The sequence below is a fragment of the Oratosquilla oratoria genome, chromosome 31 (genome assembly GCF_046742065.1).
Source record: "Oratosquilla oratoria isolate Oo_2021 chromosome 31, ASM4674206v1, whole genome shotgun sequence".
Classification (NCBI taxonomy): domain Eukaryota; kingdom Metazoa; phylum Arthropoda; class Malacostraca; order Stomatopoda; family Squillidae; genus Oratosquilla; species Oratosquilla oratoria.
This window is the reverse complement of record NC_134807.1, coordinates 35,327,706-35,347,646: the sequence shown is the minus strand read 5'-3', so window position 1 is coordinate 35,347,646 and position 19,941 is coordinate 35,327,706. Positions and strand designations below refer to the sequence as shown.

Sequence of the window (19,941 nt, the reverse complement as noted above, 5' to 3'; positions counted from 1 at the left end):
ACAAACAATTGTCGGAAGACTAACCTGCATGAAGGATTTGATGAAATACAGTACATACCCCGTTCCACCCGAGTACTTTCGGCAGAATGATTAGTCCGTGAACTAATTCGTTCTGTTTTGAAGGGTCGAGGTGGCGTGACGGTACGATCTTCGCCTTCTACGAAGCAAGCTGCTCTGGCGAGGGTTCGAATCCCAGTAGGAGAGTTTATTTCCAAATGTCAAAATGGCACAAACAATTGTCGGAAGACTAACCTGCATAAAGGAGAGTTTATTTCCATATATATATATATATATATATATATATATATATATATATATATATATATATATATATATATATATGTATATATATATATATATATACATCACAATGATGGGGTTGGTAGGAGTGGGGGAGGAGTAGCACTTTTCATTAAAAATACAATAAATTGTATTATCAACAATGAGATTAAGGAAGAGGATAGTACGGAATCTATTTGGGTGGAGTTTATACGGGAGACCTCCTAACCTCAGGGCGTCCCAAAACAAATACGTTTTGATCATGGGAAATTTTGATTATAGAAATATTAACTGGGATATTTTAGGAGATCAGGAAGCGCAAAATTTCTTAGATGAGGTGCAGCATAATTTCTTAAATGATTACCAATCCTACGAGGGGGGGAGAATACTCTGGACTTCTAACTAATAATGAGTACCTAATGAGAAAGTAAAAATGGAAGATAATCTAGGCTCTGGCGATCATCAAGAAACAACATTTAATGTTGTTTGGGAAGAATTAAATAGTACGAATAATGTTCTAGTACCGGACTTCAGGAGAGCCAATTTTGATCAAATAAGAAATAATTTAAGACATTTGGTCACTTACGAGACCAACCCAGTGGGCTGTGACGGAGTGGGATGCGCGGTCAATCAGGACGTAATGAGTGCGCTCGGGCGTCGGGTCACGGAGGGTAGTATGCGTATCTTGGATCAGGTCACTTACAAGCGCGAGGTCAGCAGCTCGGTCAACAATTTAGATGAAATGTACAGTATTCTAACAATTGTAATTCTAAATGCACAAAATAAATTTATTCCCCTGTATTTACTACATTAGTGAAGGAAATCTTCCGTGAGAGAAGAAGGAAATTCCAATTCTCTTTGGACTGTTTATTGCATTTCCGCCCGCCACAACATCAAATCGAAATAACCAATATTTCAACATTTGGTAAAATTATACAATCATATTACATTCACATGCTTTCTCCTTACAAGGGCTATCATATTGTGGCAACACTCTTATTTTACAAATATAAATGATATTCATCGACACATACAATTGTTTGTTTAATCATAGTAATTTTTATGCCACAAAAAGGCTGTGCGCGTTAAGGGGACACTATAGTAGTGGCGTGTTGCCATATTCCTCCCCCCCCCCCCGAGTGACTGGTGAAACAATACAGTCTTGGAGGGAAGGGGGCGCTTGGGAGGAGTAGGAAGGGGAGTGCCGTCGACAGGAGTGTCTGTGGGGTCAAAAAGGTAGGCTGGTTTGACCCGATCAATGGAAACATGGTCACGCTTTCTTTTTCGCCGAATTGTCACGGTCTTCCTGGTGCGGCACAAAACGTCTAAGGGGCGTTTGTACGGAGGCTGGAGGGCTTTACTGACGGCGTTCGTTCTGACGAAGACGTGGGTGCACTGGAGAAGATCCTGGCTCACGAAGATCCTAGGCGACTTGGCTTGGCGCGGCGGGACGGGGTGGAGCTTGGCCATGGTCTCCTTCAGTTGGAAGGTGAAATCGTGTGGAATACAGGAGTTGGAGTGAGGCACGTCAGCGATGAATTCTCCGGGAAGCCTGAGGGTGGTGCCGGAAAACGAGTTCAGCAGGAGAGTAGCCCATGTCAACCTTGAGGGAGGTCCTGATGCCAAGGAGCACAAGGGACAGCGCCACTGACCAGAGCTCGTTGTTAAGGGCATGGGCGTAGAGGGCGGCCTTGAGCTGGCGATGAAAACGACTTACCATGCCGTTGGCCTGGGGATGGTAACCGGCAGTACGGTACCGGCGGATACCAAGGAGGGCCATTACCTTGTTCCAGAGGGTCGACTCGAACTGGCTGCCTCTGCCCGAGGTTAGATTGGTCGGGACACCGAAGCGAGCAATAAAGTTGTCGACGAACACTCGTGCAATGGTGTCGGTGTTGATGTCAGGGAGGGGCATTGCCTCTGGCCAACGAGTTAAGCGGTCGACATAGGTGAACACGTCCTTATAGCCGTTGGAGTATGGGAGTGGGACGACGATATCGACGTGTATGTGGCCTGGCACTGGAGGCAGGTGCGGGCCCAGTGCCTGACTTCCTTGTTGATGCTTGGCCAGATGAATTTGGAGGTCAACATCCGTTGGGATGCACGGATGTCAGGGTGTGCAAGGTCATGAAGGTGGCGGAAGAGTTGATGGCGGAATGACGTAGGCATAAAAGGGTGAAGGTTGCCGGTGGAGACGTCAGCATACAGACGGATGTCTGTGCCGGGTATTTGAATTTACTCCATCTTGAAGGAAGGGTTGTCCAACAGTCACTGGAAGTCGTCGCAGTTGGCCTGTGCTGCTGCTATGGCGGCATAGTTGATTACAGGAGACTGCGAAAATACTGCATGAACATTTCTAGAGAGGGCATCAGCGGGTGCGTTGACAGTACCTTGGACGTAGCGAATATCTGTGGAGAACTGAGATATGTACTGTAAGTGGCGGAGCTGAGTAGGGGTATAGCTGGCTTTGTTAGCGTGGAAAGTGGTGGTGAGGGGTTTGTGGTCTGTGAAGATGATGAACTGTCGACCTTCAAGGAAATGCCTGAATGGTTGGACTGCCCGGTAGACAGCAAGCAACTCCCTGTCCAATTCCCTGTAGTTCTCATTCTTGCTTAGTTTCTTTGAAAAGAAGGCCAACAGCTTCCAAGCACTGTTGACCTATTGTTGTAAGATGGCGCCGATTCTATCGTTGGAGACGTCCGTGGCGATGGATGTGAGGGTCTCCGGGGCTGGGAAACTGAGGGTGGCGACGGTGTCCAGCGCAGTCTTCGCAGAAGCAAAAGCTTCGTCGGCTTCAGGACACCAAGCGAGTTTTAGGGACTGACCACGCTTGCAAGGCCTAATGAGGGAATACAAAGGTTGTAACATGAGGGAATACTTAGGAATGAAGCGATTGTAAAACATTTATCATACCTAAGATCTGCTTGTGTTGTTTTTAGGGTGGATGGCTTCGGGAACTGGCGGATGGCATCACACTTGGTATTCATTGGCGAAATTTCAGTGGAGGAGAGGGTGCCCGAGGAAATTTACAGCTGTAAATAAAAAATTCGACTTGGCGGCGTTGATTTGGATTCCGTAGTCTCCTAGACGGGTGAGGACTTCTTCGAGGTGACGGTGGTGGGTGGCTTCATCAGGGCTGGCGACGAGGAGGTCATCTATGTAGGTGAAACAAAAGGGTAAGTCACGTAGAGCTTCGTCGATGAAGCGTTGGGATGTCTGTGCTGCAAGCTTCAGGCCGAAGGGCATCCAGACGTACTCGTAGAGGCCAAATGGGGTGGTAATGGCCGTCTTCGGGATGTCATCGGGGTGGACAGGGATCTGATGGAAGGCTTGCACAAGACCCACCGTAGAAAAGGTGGTGCAGCCGAAGAGCTGGGAGCCAAATTACTGGATATTGGGGATGGGGTACCGCTCGATGACAGTTTGGGAGCTCAGTGCTCGGTAGTTACCGCACGGTCGCAAATCACAGCTATTTTTGGGCACAACGTGAAGCGCTGAAGACCAGTTGCTGTTGCTGGGCCGAATGATCCCCTGGCGCATAAGGGACTCGATCTCGGTCTTGACGATGCGTTGTCATTCGGGTGCAAGACGTCGTGGTTTGGTGTGGGTTGGGCGGCCAGAAGTGACGATGCGATGCTCGGCGTGGTGACGTAGGACGAGAGGCGCGTTGAGACATCGTAGAGGCGACGGCGCTGTATGTGGACGAGAAGACCGTAGTGGTTGAGGAAATCGGCTCCGAGGATTGGTTGAGATACGTCGGCGACGTAGAACGTTCACTCGAAGGCACGACGGAGGTTGAGGGAGAGGGTTAATGTAGACTTCTTGAAGACGTCGCTCTTCGTCTCGTTGGCTGTATACAGGGAAGTGAGTGGCGGTAACATCCTTGAACTGGCTGTAGCAGGAAGTATGCTGACTGCAGCGCCGGTGTCAATGAGAAATAGGTGGCGCGTCAGAGGGTCTTTGATGTAGATGAGTTGTGAGCGGGAGGGGTGAACAGTATGCACCTCTAAAGTTTGCCACTGGAATTTAAAATGGGGGAATGGGTGAAGGCGCAGGGTTGGTTACCCTTGCGTGCCTTGGAACCGAACTGGGTATGGTAGTAACATACCGCTGGGGTGCGGTCCGTGCTCCTGAATCTTGGTGTGGACCTGGAACGTTGCCTGCGGGAAAAATTACGGCTGCCTATTACTTAAACTTGTTCCTTGAGCTCGTCAACTTGCAATGTGAGTTAAGTCACCATGTCGACGAGGCGCTCGTAGTGAGGGTCTGTCTTGATGTGGGAGACGGAGGGCGAAGGAACTGTGGGGACTGAGTCTATGAGCTCGTCGGCGAGTGTGGCGAGTTTCTCCACGGGAAGCTGGTCCTTCATGGTGAAGAGGCTACACCGGATAGTGGCCGGAAGACGTTGATAGAACAGCTGGAGAAGAAGGGTCTTGTCGAACGTGTCGTACTTGTCTGCCAGGAGATTCCTCATACGGCGTAGTAGGTCTGACGGCCTCTCGTTGCCTAGTTCTTCCCAAGAGAGAAGCTCTTAAAGGCGTGTAGCGACGGATGACTGGAATCGGGCAAGGATAGCGTCTTTTAAGTCTTCATACGGAGTCTGGTAAGTTAACGCTGTAGAGATAGCGTCAGATACACGAAAAAGGACGTCCGAAGGGAGAAGGGAGCAGGCGTTGCTGAGTTTGGCGAGGCTAGAAGATATGCGCGAGGATCTGAAATTACATTTCAGGATGTTGAACCACACAGTCGGGTCGTGACTGAGGAGAGGTGGTGCCCTAAAGGCACTGGCAGTAGATAGGGTTGCAGGTTGCTGGGGTGGGTCGGTGGGTGGTACTTGCATAGGAGCTACGTCCGCTGAGATAGGAACAGGCTGGTCCATGATGGTTGGGGCGTCGTGTCTGTCCTTAACTTCGGGAGGTTAAGGACAGACGTCCCCCAAATCAGGCTCGCCCAAAGTGGCTCGACAAAGAAAATGAAAAAAGTATTGCTAAAAAGAGACAGGCTTATAAGAAATATAAGTGCTCAGGTGCATCTAACGACTATGAAAGTTATGTATCAATACAGAGAGATTTAAAAAAGACAATAAGAAAAAGAAAACAACAATACGAAATGAACATCGCTGATAAATCCAAAGAGAATCCCAAAGAATTCTATAGTTACATTAGAGATAAAAAGGTTGTTAGGAATCACATTGGTCCACAATTATCTGCTGACGGTCAACTTGAATATTCAAATGAAGGAATGTGTAACATCTTAAACAATTATTTTAGCTCGGTATTCGTAAACGAAACACCTCAAAGTGAAATCCAAACTGAAACCTGTGAAAAGTCTGGGGTAAACTTATTCACTACGGTAAATATAACAAAAGAAAAAATTAAAAGGTGTATAGACAAACTCAAAGTTAATAAAACACCAGGACCTGACGGTTGGCATCCAAGAATCTTAAAGGAAATGAAAAATGAGATTGTTGTTCCATTAGAAATTATTTTCAAGAAATCCATCATATCCGGAGATGTCCCAAGAGAATGGAAGCTAGCTGACGCTACTCCCATATTCAAAAAATGTGACAAAAAAGAAACCAAATAACTATAGGCCTATAAGTTTGACTTCAATCGTAGGAAAAATAATGGAAACTATCATCAGAGATGCTATCGAACATCATTTAGAAAGTAACCATTTGATAAATGATAGCCAGCATGGTTTCAGACGGAAACGTTCCTGCGTGACTAACTTACTCGAATTCTACAACACAGTTATCTCGAATTATGACAAAAGAAACAATATAGATTTAATATATCAAGACTTTGCAAAAGCTTTTGATACCGTCCCATACGAAAGACTACTTACTAAATTAGCTTTGCATGAAATAACTGGTAGCCTATTAGGTTGGACTAGTAATTGGTTGAATGGTCGAAAACAGAGAGTTGTTTTAAATGGAAAAACTTCTGGATGGAAAAGTGTTGCAAGTGGAGTTCCTCAGGGTTCCGTTCTTGAGCCACTTCTATTCATAGTATATATAAATGATATAGACCATGGACTAAAGTCTACTGTTTCCAAATTTGCTGATGATACAAAACTGTGCGGAGTGGCAAATGATCACTCAAACCAATTAGATATTCAAGAAGATTTAGATCAATTACAGCAATGGTCTGAAAAGTGGCTAATGAAATTTAACACAAGTAAATGCAAGGTAATGCACATAGGTAAAAATAACAGTAAGTACGATTACAAGTTATTTGGAAACTCGTTAACAAAAGTGGATAGTGAAAAAGATCTCGGCGTAATTATCAGTAACGACCTCAAATCATCCAAGCAGTGTATTTCAGCCTCTGAGAAAGCAAATAAGATTCTAGGACTGATTGCGCGATCTTTTGATTTCAAAAGTCCATCACTCATTAACAAGCTATATAAATCGTTAGTTCGTCCACATTTGGAATATGCTGTTTCCGTATGGTCACCGAATCTCATTAAAGACATTGACAGACTGGAAAAAGTACAACGGCGAGGCACAAAACTGATTCCAAATATCAAAAATAAATCATACGAAAATCGACTAAAACACATGAATCTGTTTTCCCTAAAAAAGCGTAGACTCAGAGGTGACTTGATACAGGTCTTTAAGATTTTAAAGGGAATTGACAACATCAAAAGTGAACAAATTTTCACATTGAATGAGAATCAGACAAGAAACAATGGTCTCAAACTGTCCGGAAATAGATTCAATTTGGAAGTAGGTTGAAACAACTTTGCCAACCGTGTAGTTAATGAATGGAATAAACTTCCTGCACAGGTAGTGCAATGTAGTTCAGTTCGAAGCTTTAAGAATCATTTAGATAAATACCTAAGTAAGATGCTGTAATGATTATAATTTATCTTATATTATTTGTTTTTGTTTTATCATTTGTCTGTCTGATTTTCATTTATTATTAGTTATATGTCAATTTGTTATTATTTACTATTTACCTGTTTGTTTATTATTTAACTATACCTATGCATTTATTTATGTATTTTATTTGTTATTTACATTATTATAGTTTTTATTTATTATTTTATTATTAATCTGATTTTTTTCGCATCCGACCTAGATATGGATCAAAAGGTCTCCTGTCGGCATGCTCCACCTTTGTAATCCTTTGTGAATATGGGCGTCGGGGGTAGAGACTCTGCGGCGGCGACGGCGACGGCGACTGGGCAGGGGTAGTCCACGGTGACTGCGGCGACAGTGGTGACGACGGCGGCAGGGGAGGTGTGGTCCACGGCGGCTGCGGCGGCGGCGTCTGCTAGGCTGTAGTCCACTCCGGAAGGTCTGGCGGAAGGTGACGGCTGCTGGACTGTAGTCACTTCGGGAGGTTACCATTTGTAATGACCAGTTATCACTACATTAGTGTAAGAAATCGTCCGTGAAAAAAGAAGAAAATTCCAATTCTCTTTGGACTGTTTATTGCATTTCCGCCCACCATATCAAATAAAAATAACCAATATTTCAACATTTGGTAAAATTATACAATCATATTACATTCACATGCTTTCTCCTTACAAGGGCTATCATATTGTGGCAACACTCTTATTTTACAAATATAAATTATATTTATGGACACATACAATGGTTTGTTTAATCATAGTAATTTTTGTCACAAAAATGCTATGCGCGTTAAGGGGACACTATAGTAATGGCGTGTTGCCACACCCCTCAAATCAATACGAAAGAATAGTAGCACTCCTAAATGGATGACGAACAAGTTGAAATATGAGATCTGAATGAAAAGAGGACTTTGTGCAAGAATAAAAAATGGGGAAGCACACTTTAGATCCAAATATAGCTATATAGCTAGATTGGTTAAAAAGAAAACGCGCACAGCAAAACGTTACTACGAAATTAAGGTTGCCAGACAAGCGAGATCCAACCCAAAGGGCTTCTCTCATCTCTACAGAACAAAAGATAAGAAAAGGATAGGCCTAATTATAAACGACGAAAATGTCATGATAGAATCGGAGGAAAAAATGAGTGAGGCGTTTAACAAATATTTCCTCTCGGTGTTTACTAAGGAGAGGTTAGATAAGGTACCTGACTGCGATCCAATTTTCAGTGGGGATGAAGAAAGTAGACTATCTAATATCATCATTAGTAAGGTGGAAGAAGTCAAGCAGATTGAAAGACTTAAAGCTACAAAATTCCCGGGTCCAGACGAATTTTTTCCGAGAATGCTTAACTAGAGTAAATTTGAAATCTGCGACCAGTTAACAGAAACATTTAAAAGTCGGTAGACACTGGTTTTGTGTCTATGCTTGGGGGGCAGGCAAACGTTGTTCCTGTTTTCAAAAACGGAGATAAATCGTCTATATGCAAGTACAGGTCAATCAGTTTGACATCAGTTATAGGTAAAATGCTTGAATCAATAGTAATTAATAGACTCAGAGATTACATCGAGAGACATAATTTGATTCGTGACTCACATTATGGTTTCTCCAAGGGTAATTCATGTGTGACTAATCTTCTATATTTTTACAATAATGTATATAAGGCGTCAGATAACAATGATAGTTACGATGTTATTTACCTTGACTTTAGCAAAACGTTCGACAAGGTGCCCCACCAGAGACTACTAAATAAAATCAAAGTCCATGGTATAGAAGGAAAAGTGTTAGAATGGATTAGAGCTTGAATCAGTGACAGAAAACAGCGGGTCACCATAAATGTTGTAAAATCCAGGTGGGGGAGCGTTTCTAGTGGAGTTCCCCAGGGTTCGGTTTTGGGTCGTTTACTGTTTATTATATACATTAACGACTTGGACAATGGGATTAATAGAGATGTTAGTAAGTTTGCGGACGACACTAAAATAGGACGCCTAATTAGGTCAGGAGACGACGCCGAGATTCTGCAGGATGATCTTAACAAATTGTTCAATTTATCGGTGAAATGGCAAATGGACTTCAATATCTCAAAGTGCAGCGTGTTAAACATAGGGCTACACCACACTGAAAACATATATAGCTTAAATAACACGGTTTTAAAGAAAACTGTGTGCGCAAGAAACATGGGAGTTCTAGTAATTCTTGACTTTAATTCCAGAAAATAGTGCATTAGCACCAGGAATAAAACTAACAGAGCATTAGTTTTCATTGCTAGAACGATTCCGAATTCCATGTAGCTATTTTGATAAGTCTTCTCCAACTCATTATCCCGTTTCTCGTCTGATCGTCATCATTAGGTCCGTTGATCCGAGGCATAATTTCAGTTTCCGTAACAAGTTTCTTTAAGATAAGCAGGTTGTTAGCCTACCCATCCGAGCTGGGTTATACCGCCCGGCACTCGGTCGTTGGACGTACATTCAGTAGATGCAGGGAAGGAAAGCCTACATCAAAACTGCAATGATAATGCAATTAGACTAGCATTACTAGCACTAATGAATAACATGATCATAGGGGTACCGTATGAATATCCGAGCAGACTTGGATATTCCCAGATGGCAGGCCTAGCAATCAGATAGGTCATATATTAATCCACAGAAAACACAGAAGTGCACTACAGGATGTTCGAGTTTTCAAAGGCGCGGAGTGTGATTCATACCACAATATGATCGTAAGCAAAATCAAGGCAAAACTGCAGACAAAGAGAACCCCCAGGAATGCCCCAATAAGAAAGTTTGATACCGATAAACTACAACAAGAAAGGGTTAGAATGGATTACCAGATTGAATTAAGTAACAGGTTTGATGTACTGAATCTCCTGTCTGAGGGGGAGGAGGACCTGAACAGTATTCTAAAGAACATAGAAGAAATAGTTGTTGTGTCCGCAAAAAGTAATTATTGGACATGAGACAAGGAAAAGAAAAGAAGAATGGTACGATGAAGAATGTAGAGAGGCCTCCAGAGAAGTAAGAAGAACAAGAGAGAAGTACCTACGAGATACAGATGACCAAGAAAATAGGGAAAGTTTAACCTTATGCAGAAGTAGGGCAAAAAGATTGTTCAAACTGAAAAAGAATGAACACCTGAAGAGAGAACTTGATAGGATAGAAAAGGACAGGGAAGAAGGAAAGATTAGAGAACATCATAAGAGACTAAATCCAGAACACACAGGAGGAAATAGGCCTGGTGTGAACAAGAGTAAGACCGCAATCATGAAAATGAGTAGAGAAGGCGGCAATAGAGGCTGCATGCAGGTCGGAACCCTAAATATGCAATCAACAGACAAATGGAAATATTTAGGAGCCCTTGTAACGGAAAGAAATGAGATGGACATTGAAATAAATGAAAGGATTGCAGCAGGAAACAGATGCTACCACACTCTCTCTACCATCATGAGAAGCAGAAAGGCTAGCAGGAAAAAAAATGAGAACATACAACATTGTAATTAGACCAACAGTGTTATATGGTTGTGAAACTTAGACACTGACCAAACAAAGAAAAAGAAAACTTGAAGTCTTTGAAAACACCATTATTAGAAGAATTCTGGGCCCAATGTATGATGCGGAATCGGGAGAATGGAGACAAAGACACAATAGGGAAATTAGAGAACAGACAAGACAACAAAGACTGCATCATGTCGCAAGTGGGAGAAGGGAAGGGTGGGCCGGTCACTGTGCCAGGATGGAGCCAACAAGATGGCCAAAAACGGTGATGGAAGGAAGTATAAGGGGTAGACGCCCCCTGGGAAGACCTAGGTACCGGTGGAGCGATGGAGTGGCGGATGGCGTGGCCCTCATTAAGCCTCACCTACAAAACTGGAAGGAAACAGCGGAGGACAGATTGACAGATCTGGAAGGCATAGTGAAAGCGGTGAAGGGACTGCAGTCCTGGTAGCCACTGGAGTAAGAGTAAGAACGATTCCGAATAGAAGTGCAGAGGTAATTATTAAACTCTATCTAGCGTTAGTTAAATCCATCCTTGACTATGTGGTACAGTTTTGGTCTCCGTCTTATAGAATGGACATCAATTCACTAGAATCAGTACAGAGGAGAATGACCAAAATGATACATGGGCTCAGAAATTTACTTTCCGAAGAGAGGCTTAGGCAACTTACACTCTTTGGAAAGACTCAGAGTGCGGGGTGATCTAAGGGAGGTGTTCAATTGGATCAAGTACTTTAACAAGGGAGATGCAAACAAAGTCATTATATCAAGACAACAGGGCAGGACTTGCAGTAATGGTTTAAATTGGACAAATCTATATTCAAAAAGGAAATGGGTAGGAATTGTTGTGTTAATAGGGTGGTCAACGAATGGAATAGACTTAGTAATCATGTAGTGAGCGCTGAAATTATCAGTTGTTTTAAGAAACGGTTAGACAGCTTTATGGATGGGGATGGCAGGTGGTAATGAACATGGAACTGCCTAGTGTAGGCTTTATGGTCTCTTGCAGTCTCCTTCATTCTTATGTTCTTATTTTACTCAATAGACATTACCCTCTTTCCCAATGCTTCTTTTACCAGATCCATCCATCTCATCCTAGGTCACCCCCTCATATTCACTCCTTCTACCTCAGCCTACACATCTTTTCCTACTCTTTCTTCATTCATTCTTTCCATTTGTCCAAACCATCTTATTACTCCATCATCAACCCTATCTCCCAACTTACTTTCCACCCCCGCTCTCCTCCTCACCTTCTAGTTTCTCACTCTATCCAGCATAGTAATCTCTACCATAATTCTCAGGCCTTTCGTCTCAACCACATTTAAACTCTTCTTCTCTTCCTCTCTTATGTTCCATGTTTCTGCCCCATACAGTGCTGTCGGCACAATCACTCCTTCATACAATCTCCTCTTTGCATCCATTCCCAAATGTCTATTTCTCATTACAATTTTTATTCCCCCAAGGCATTTACTTGCTTCTCTCCATCTACAACCTATCTGCACCTCCCTTCCTCCCTTTCCTGCCACATTCGCACCCAAGTATCTAAAACTATCCACTTCTTCCAGTCTCTTTCCCTTAATACTCACTTCCAATTTGCTGCCACATTTTCCCTTTGTACATCTCATCACCTTACTTTTACCCATATTTATCTTCAACTTCCTTCTTTTGCACATTTTCCCAAACTCTGTCACTATCTTCCTTAATCCCTCCTCTGATTCTGCCTCAAGCGCAGTGTCGTCAGCAAACAACTGGCTTATCTCCCATTTTTCTTCATTTTCTTTAATCATCTCCAATGCCCGGCCCATTACCCTTGCATTTACCTCTCGTACCACCCCATCCAAGTACTGTATAAATTAAACAGCCAAGGTGATATAACACATCCCTGGCGAAGTCACACTTCTACCTCAACCACTCACTCTCTCCATTTCTAATTGTAACACAGGCTCTACTACTCTCGTAAAAACTCTTGACCGCTCTTAAAAGCTTTCCTCCTATCCCATATGTCTGCAATACCTCTCACAGTGCCTTCCTGTCTATCTTGCCATAGGCCTTTTCCAAATACATAATGGCACAAAAAAAAACATCCTTACCTTTTTCTAAAGCTTTCTCACAAATTTGCCTTACCACAAAAATCCGATAAACGTAACCTCTATCTGTACTAAGCTCACACGGTTCCTCACCAATTACCCCCTCTGTTCCTCTCCTAATTGTTCCCTACTACACTCAACTAACTGATCCATCTGAAACTACTACACTCACACTTGTCCCCTTTCTCCTTGTAAAGTGGAACTATACAGGCACTCCTCCAGTTCTCCAGCACTCTACCCTCTTTTAGACAAGCATCAAACAACCTTACCAGTCAGTCCACCATCACTATACCTCCCTTTTTTAGACATTCCGAGTGACACCCATGCAACCCAGGTGCCTTACCTGCTTTCATATTAATAACTGCTTTCACCTCATCTTTCTTTATTTCTCCATTTTCCTCACTCATCACTGTCATTTTCTTATCGCTTTCTACTACAACAACCTTTCCCTCCCTATCCTCCTTCACAATAAACAACTCTAAAATACTCTACTCATCTTCCTCTTCCCTCTCTTCCAATATAATCTCTCCATCTGTACCTTTTACCTTTTCCCCTCTGTTTGATTCGCCTCCTCTTCTAAAACATATTTTCATTTCTTTCAAAAATGTCTGTTACACTCTTACCCCATTTCACATCTGCTCTCCTCTTTGCCTCCTTTATCTCTTCTCTTTTCTTTGTACCTTTCATATGATCCTCTCGCCCTATTTTGTAACTAATCTGTGAATGCTCTCTTCTCCTCTTCTACAATCCTCTTTGTTTCATCATCCCACCACTCACTACCCTTCCTTCTATTTCCTCCCGTCCTCCTTGTTCCACACACCAACATTTCACACCTTGTGATTCCTCCTACTTCTGGTTCTACTCTATCCTTCACTTCCTTCCACTCCTCTTTCAGCTTCTTCTTGTCCTCTTTCACCTTTTCTTTTTTATTTAAGCAGTTTACTTTAAGCACCTCCCTACCTTCTGTCCTTTTTCTCTTTCTCCATCTATCCTCCACTTTCAACTTACCTTCCATCAAAAAATTACCTGATATTCCCCCACTCTCTCTCCTTAGAACATGTACATCCAAAACTCTTCCCACTCTTCTCCTTGTTACATAAAACAAGACAATATCATTGGAGAACGTACGTTGATCACATACATGAGGAGATTGGAATCATACGTTTATGCAAACATTCCGATATTTACGTCACACAATTCATAACGTAGAGATAAAATTAAACAGAAATTTTATGAGTATTTTTGTATTTGATTTGTATGTCTGAGACTTCTATATATAGTTGCATTGTTTAGCAATTTTGTTGTCAGATCTTCCTGACAGCTATGGCTGTCTTTAATTTCTATTAGAAGAAATCAGACGTTTTCAACTGATGGTTAAAATCTGAATACAAAGTTAGATATCTTGTATCAAACAATATCTCATATGACCCTGAACCATAAAGATATACTCGTTTCCGTTGCTCTTGATACACATAATGAGGTGTCAGTGATTCATACTGCCTAATGTTGAAATATAAATATTTGTTATTGTGCATCTTGTGTTGTTTTTATTGAATGTACAATGTAATGTATAGTAAGAACTTTGTCATTTGATTTATTGTATAATCTGTACTTAATTTGTATGTATAACAAAGTTGAGTAGCTAGGCCTGAGAGATTTCCCGCGCTAAGGGAGACGCTACGCCATTGCATGTTAGTCATGGTGGAGCCACGGTGTGGAGAGGTTGATGTGTATATTAATGTCTGAACATGAACTTATGCGTGTCAAGTATATTGTGCCTTTGAAGAACAATAAACAGTTAAGTGTTTTTGTAAGCGTTTACAATATACCCATAACTGTTAACATAGGTTATAGGCCCAAGACACGTTATTTTGTGTGCTCAGAAATTACACTGCGTCATAGCGAAGTAAAATCGAGTATGGCGCTGTAGGCACGTAAAGAGTGAACGTTGAATTTTCTTCGTTTTTGTGACACAGACTGACAAAATGGATCGCAGTACAATCAACCTTACATCGTTGAATGATAAGAACTATCCTACGTGGAAGTTGCAGATGAAGATGCACTTGATTAAAAAAGATTTATTCGGGATAGTAAATGGCTCAGAAACAGTGCCGACAGAGGAAGGGGCACTGGAAAAATACAACAAGAAAAAAGCCAGGGCGTTGGCTTATATTGTATTGGCCATTGACCAAAATCTTCTTTATTTGGTCCAGGTACTGTGTGGAAACTACTGGAGGACACTTTTCAAAAGAAAACCTAGTCAAATAAACTACGACTCAAGAAACGGTTGTACAACATGAAGTTACGCCAGGAAGACAGCATGCAGGAACATTTGAAGAAGTTCGTTGAACTATTTGGTGAACTCGCAGTGGTTGGCGACGCCGTTAACGAGGAAGACAAGGTAATTATATTGTTATCGTCATTGCCTGACAGTTATTCAGTGCTTGTAACAGCACTAGAGGCTTCGGAAAGTGTACCAAAGTGGGAAACTGTGACAGAACGTCTTCTACATAAGGAAAGTAAGTGTAGTCTTATGAAGTCAACAAACAATAACAGTGCACTTGTTGTTAATAAAGCAGTCATATAAAAAGATACAGTGTTTTGAGTGCAAAAAGATGGGGAACGTCAAAAAAAATTGTTGGGTTTATTTGAAGAAGTATAAAAATGAAAAAGTGAATTGTGCCGTGGGAAATAAAAAGGATGAAAAAGAAATAACATTGGTTGCTAGTGCTCTGTCTGTAAATTCTGTATTCAAAGCAGGTAGTTGGGTAGTTGATTCAGGTGCTACGCAACATATGTCCCATGAAAAAGGAATTTTTTTCAAGTTATGTGACACTAGAAATGCCCTTGTTTGTTGAAGTAGGAGATGGTAGAGCTTTGAAAGCTTATGGGATAGGCGATGTTTGCATTAACTTGAAACTACCTAATGATGAAATAAGTAATTGTACTGTTAAAGATGTTCTCTTCATTCCTGATTTAACTTATAATTTGATATCAGTACCTAAGATGGTGCATAACAAAACTGTAAATTTCCATGAAGGTAAATATGAAATTTTCAACCAAGAAAATGAGTTGTTGGCTGTTGCAAATTTAGTAGGGAATTTGTATTTTCTAGAATGTGTTAGTGATACTGCAGCTGCAACAACACTTGACTCTGTCTCCAATTCTGTATCTGTTGCATAGTCAAAAGAGATGTTATGGCATCGCAGATTAGGCCACCTTGGCATTGTAAATTAGTTAGGAAAGATTTGATAAATGGTGTCAACAGTTCTCTTAGAAGTGACTCTATTTTTTGTGAAAGCTGCGTTGATGGTAAGAATCATAGACAACCATTTCGATCATCACTGAATGACGGAAACAAACAACTCTTTGAATTAATACGTACTGATATATGTGGGAAGCTTAACCCTAGTTCTTTGGGTAATGGTAATTACTTTCTGACCTTCATAGATGATGCGTCTAGGTATCCATGGGTGTGCATTTTGACAAATAAGAGTGATGTTTTCAACAAGTTTGTAGAGTGGAAGACATTGGTTGAGAAACAATATGATACTAGAATAAAAATTATGAGATCAGATAACGGGGGAGAGTATACCTCCAATGAGTTTCAAAATTATCTTAAGAAGGAGGGTATACATCATGAAACTATTGTACCTAAAACTCCTGAACAGAATGGTGTTGCAGAAAGGAAAAATTGTACCCTGGTTGAAACCGTAAGAGCAATGCTATCAGATTCAAATTTACCTAAGTCATTTTGGGCTGAAGCTCTAAGTACAGCAGTCTATATTAGAAATAGGTGTCCAACAGCTCCTCTAACAGACATGACACCATATGAAGCTCTTAACGGCAGAAAACCTAATGTTGAACATTTCAGAATTTTTGGATGTGTATCATATGTTCATGTACCTAAAGATGAAAGATCTAAATTAGATTCTAAATCTAAGCGTTGTGTTATGTTAGGATATGGATCTACTACTAAAGGTTACAGATTGTATGATGTAACTAGTAAGAAAATAATTTACAGCAGGGATATAATTTTCAATTAATCTCAAATGTATTTTCTTGAGAAGGAATGTGCTAACGTTGATTCTGTTTCAGTTGAAAAAGTTGATATATCCATTCCTGTAGATAAAGATGAGAAAAATGAAAATGAAGCTCCTGAAATGCATGCTAGGCGGTCCAATAGAGATAGACGTCCACCAGAAGGTCTTGGTGAATGGGTCAATATTTGTGATGCACCATCACTTGGTGAACCACAAAGTGTTGAGGATGCTTTGAATGGACCTGAAAAATCTCTTTGGAAAGTAGCTATGCAGAGTGAAATATCAGCTCTTTCTTCTAATGATGTTTGGGATTTGACAGAGTTGCCGGAACGACGAACTCCCGTCAAATCAAAGTGGGTTTTTTAAAAGAAAATTGAACCTGATGGCTCAGTTTCCTCTTACAAAGCTCGCTTAGTTACTCAAGGCTTTTCACAAAGACCTGGTATTGACTATGATGAGACCTTCAGTCCCGTGGTTAGGTTTGAGTCAATACGTACCACCTTATCATTAGCTGCTCGAGAAGGATTAAAGATCCATCAGATGGATGTATCTTCTGCGTTTCTCGATGGAGAACTGCGTGAAGAGATTTACTTAACTCAACCCGAATCTTTTCATGAACCTGGAAAAGAAGAGTTAGTATGCAAACTAAACAAGGCCATCTATGGCCTCAAACAAGGTCCTAAATGTTGGAATGACAATTTGGATAAATTTCTTAAAGACATGCTACTTTCTAAGTGTAAAAATTGCACAAAATGATTTTAAAATCTTCATCAATCAATCTGGATTTATCAAGAGTGTTCTTAACTAGTTTGGCTTTGGTGACTGTAAGCCTGTATCTACTCCATGTGATGTAAGCAATGTTCTTTTAAAAGACTATGATGAATCAGATCTCTTTGATACTACTAAGTATCAATCTGCAGCTGGCAGTTTGTTATTTTTGTCCACAAAAACCAGACCAGACATTTCATATGCAGTATGTAATGTTGCAAAGTATTGTAATAAACCTTATCAACAACATTGGTCAGCAGTTAAGAGGATCTTCAGATACCTCAAAGGAACCATTACAGTTGGACTGCTCTATGCTAATGATGATGTAAATGGGTGTGTAGGTTTTGTTGATGCTGACTGGGCTGGTGATAGATCTGACCGCAAATCCACATCAGGTTACTGTTTTAGGCTCGGGACTAGTGGACTGATTTCTTGGCGCTCAAACAAGCAATCGTGCGTTGCACTCTCAACTGCTGAAGCTGAATATCACTATCTGGTGCAGCATAGGAAGCTGTTTGGCTTAGATCTTTCCTAACGGACTTGAAACACGATTGTCAAAGTCCTATAACTATCTTTGAGGATAATCAGTCTGCTACAGTCCTTGCAAAGAATCAGAAAGATCATTCTCGTACTAAACATATTGATATTAAATTTCATTTTGTGAGAGTTGATCAATAACAAAACCATTGGTGTGAAATATTGTCCAAGTGATGATATGTTGGCTGATATATTAACCAAGGCACTCCCTGTAGATAAGTTTCAAAAATTTAGAAAAGGGATGGGAATGACTGAACAAAAAGTGAATGAATAGAATTTACAAAAACATTACAATCTGAGGAGTGTTGAAATATAAATATTTGTTATTGTGTACCTTGTGTTGTTTTTGATTGAATGCACAATGCAACTTATAGTAAGAATTTTGTCATTTGATTTATTGTATAATCTGTACTTAATTTGCATGTATAACAAAGTTCAGTTGCTAGGCCTGAGAGATTTCCCGCGCTAAGGGAGACGCTACGCCATTGCAGGTTAGTCATGGTGGAGCCACGGTGTGGAGAGGTTGATGTGTATATTAATGTCTGAACATAAACTTATGTGTGTCAAGTATATTGTGCCTTTGAAGGACAATAAACAGTTAAGTGTTTTTGTAAGCGTTTACAATATACCCATAACTGTTAACACCTAATGCACAGAACAAGGTATCGGTGATATTTCAGATAATCGTAGGTAATGTATCAATAAACAGGGACACCAATTTTTTTTCAACAAGTAATCGCTTGTAACAATGTTGAACGTTCCCTAGACAGGTTATTATCAAAGGAATAATGAATTGCATTGTTATATAGTATTTAGCACTTTACTAGATCAGAGAAAACAAAGAAACGTCAAATTCTTTAGTCTGAATATGTATCATTTTATCTATAATGTTTTGTCTTGTCTTCCACTAAAACTGTTGTAGCTGATTATGTGTGATCCAGTGCGAGCTCATCATCGAATGTGTCACCTTTATCACTCTCTGATGATTCCTCCTTGTAGTCAGTAGAGTCTTCAATCAGTTCGGGTGGGAAAGCGACTCTCACATCTCCAATTTTTTTCTCGAAATCCTGCTTGATAGTTTCGAGCATTGAAGTTTTCTCGTCTACTTCCTGGCCTTTGGCATCCATCATTTCTGTTTGTGTCTGTGAAATGGAAGAACAAATAAAAAAGATCCCGACAAACGCAAATCTGCATAAAGAAAAAGTAGACGACGGATTGATTAGATTCAGAACAAAGTGCATAATAATGTCTATGGTTATTATATCTACTAAAATCACGCAACTGTTTGAAGATATCATAAGGTAAATCCAGCTCATTTAAGGATCACGAATCGGTCGTTTGCTATCAACTGGGACATCACAAGGTGACCATTGCTATTCCCCTGTCCATGGAGTTTAGTGAACAGACGTGAAAAGAGGGGTTATGAAGTATAGACAAACACTGACCATTATGTTTAGATTTACACCACAGAGGTGTACGTGTTCATATGGCAGCAGAAATATTTTTGTGGCGACCTTCCCTGAATCATGTTTTTAGCTCCTGCCCATTCAACGCCCCAGCCCTGGGATGGGTACTGCCTACTTCCTGTAGATATCACCAGTGGAAGACTTCTTAGCGTTTTGTAGTAGTTCAGTGATAATTAGATTAAGCTCTGCGTGGGTTCAGAATATCCTACAAATAAATACATCAGCCATCGAAGGGAATGTTACTTAAGATTTGTACCGTGCAAAGTCATGTCCTATCATTCACGGGCGATAACGTTAGATTTCGGTGCCTCTCCTATAGCCGAGAGTTGGCACTGCTTCTACGTTCTTCAGGTTTACAGGCAGATTAACGGGAGGCTTCTGTGCTCCTCCATTTACTTCACGGTCGAAG

At 41.1% G+C, this 19,941-nt stretch overlaps 1 protein-coding gene across 1 annotated transcript; it reads right to left on the bottom strand.

Moving 5' to 3' along the window:
* Nucleotides 1-1,807: 1,807 nt before the first annotated feature.
* LOC143041593 (uncharacterized protein YagA-like) lies at nucleotides 1,808-2,194 on the bottom strand. Its single transcript, XM_076213601.1, has one exon. The coding sequence runs from the start codon at nucleotides 2,192-2,194 to the stop codon at nucleotides 1,808-1,810; it is 387 nt and encodes a 128-aa protein (XP_076069716.1).
* Nucleotides 2,195-19,941: the final 17,747 nt, after the last annotated feature.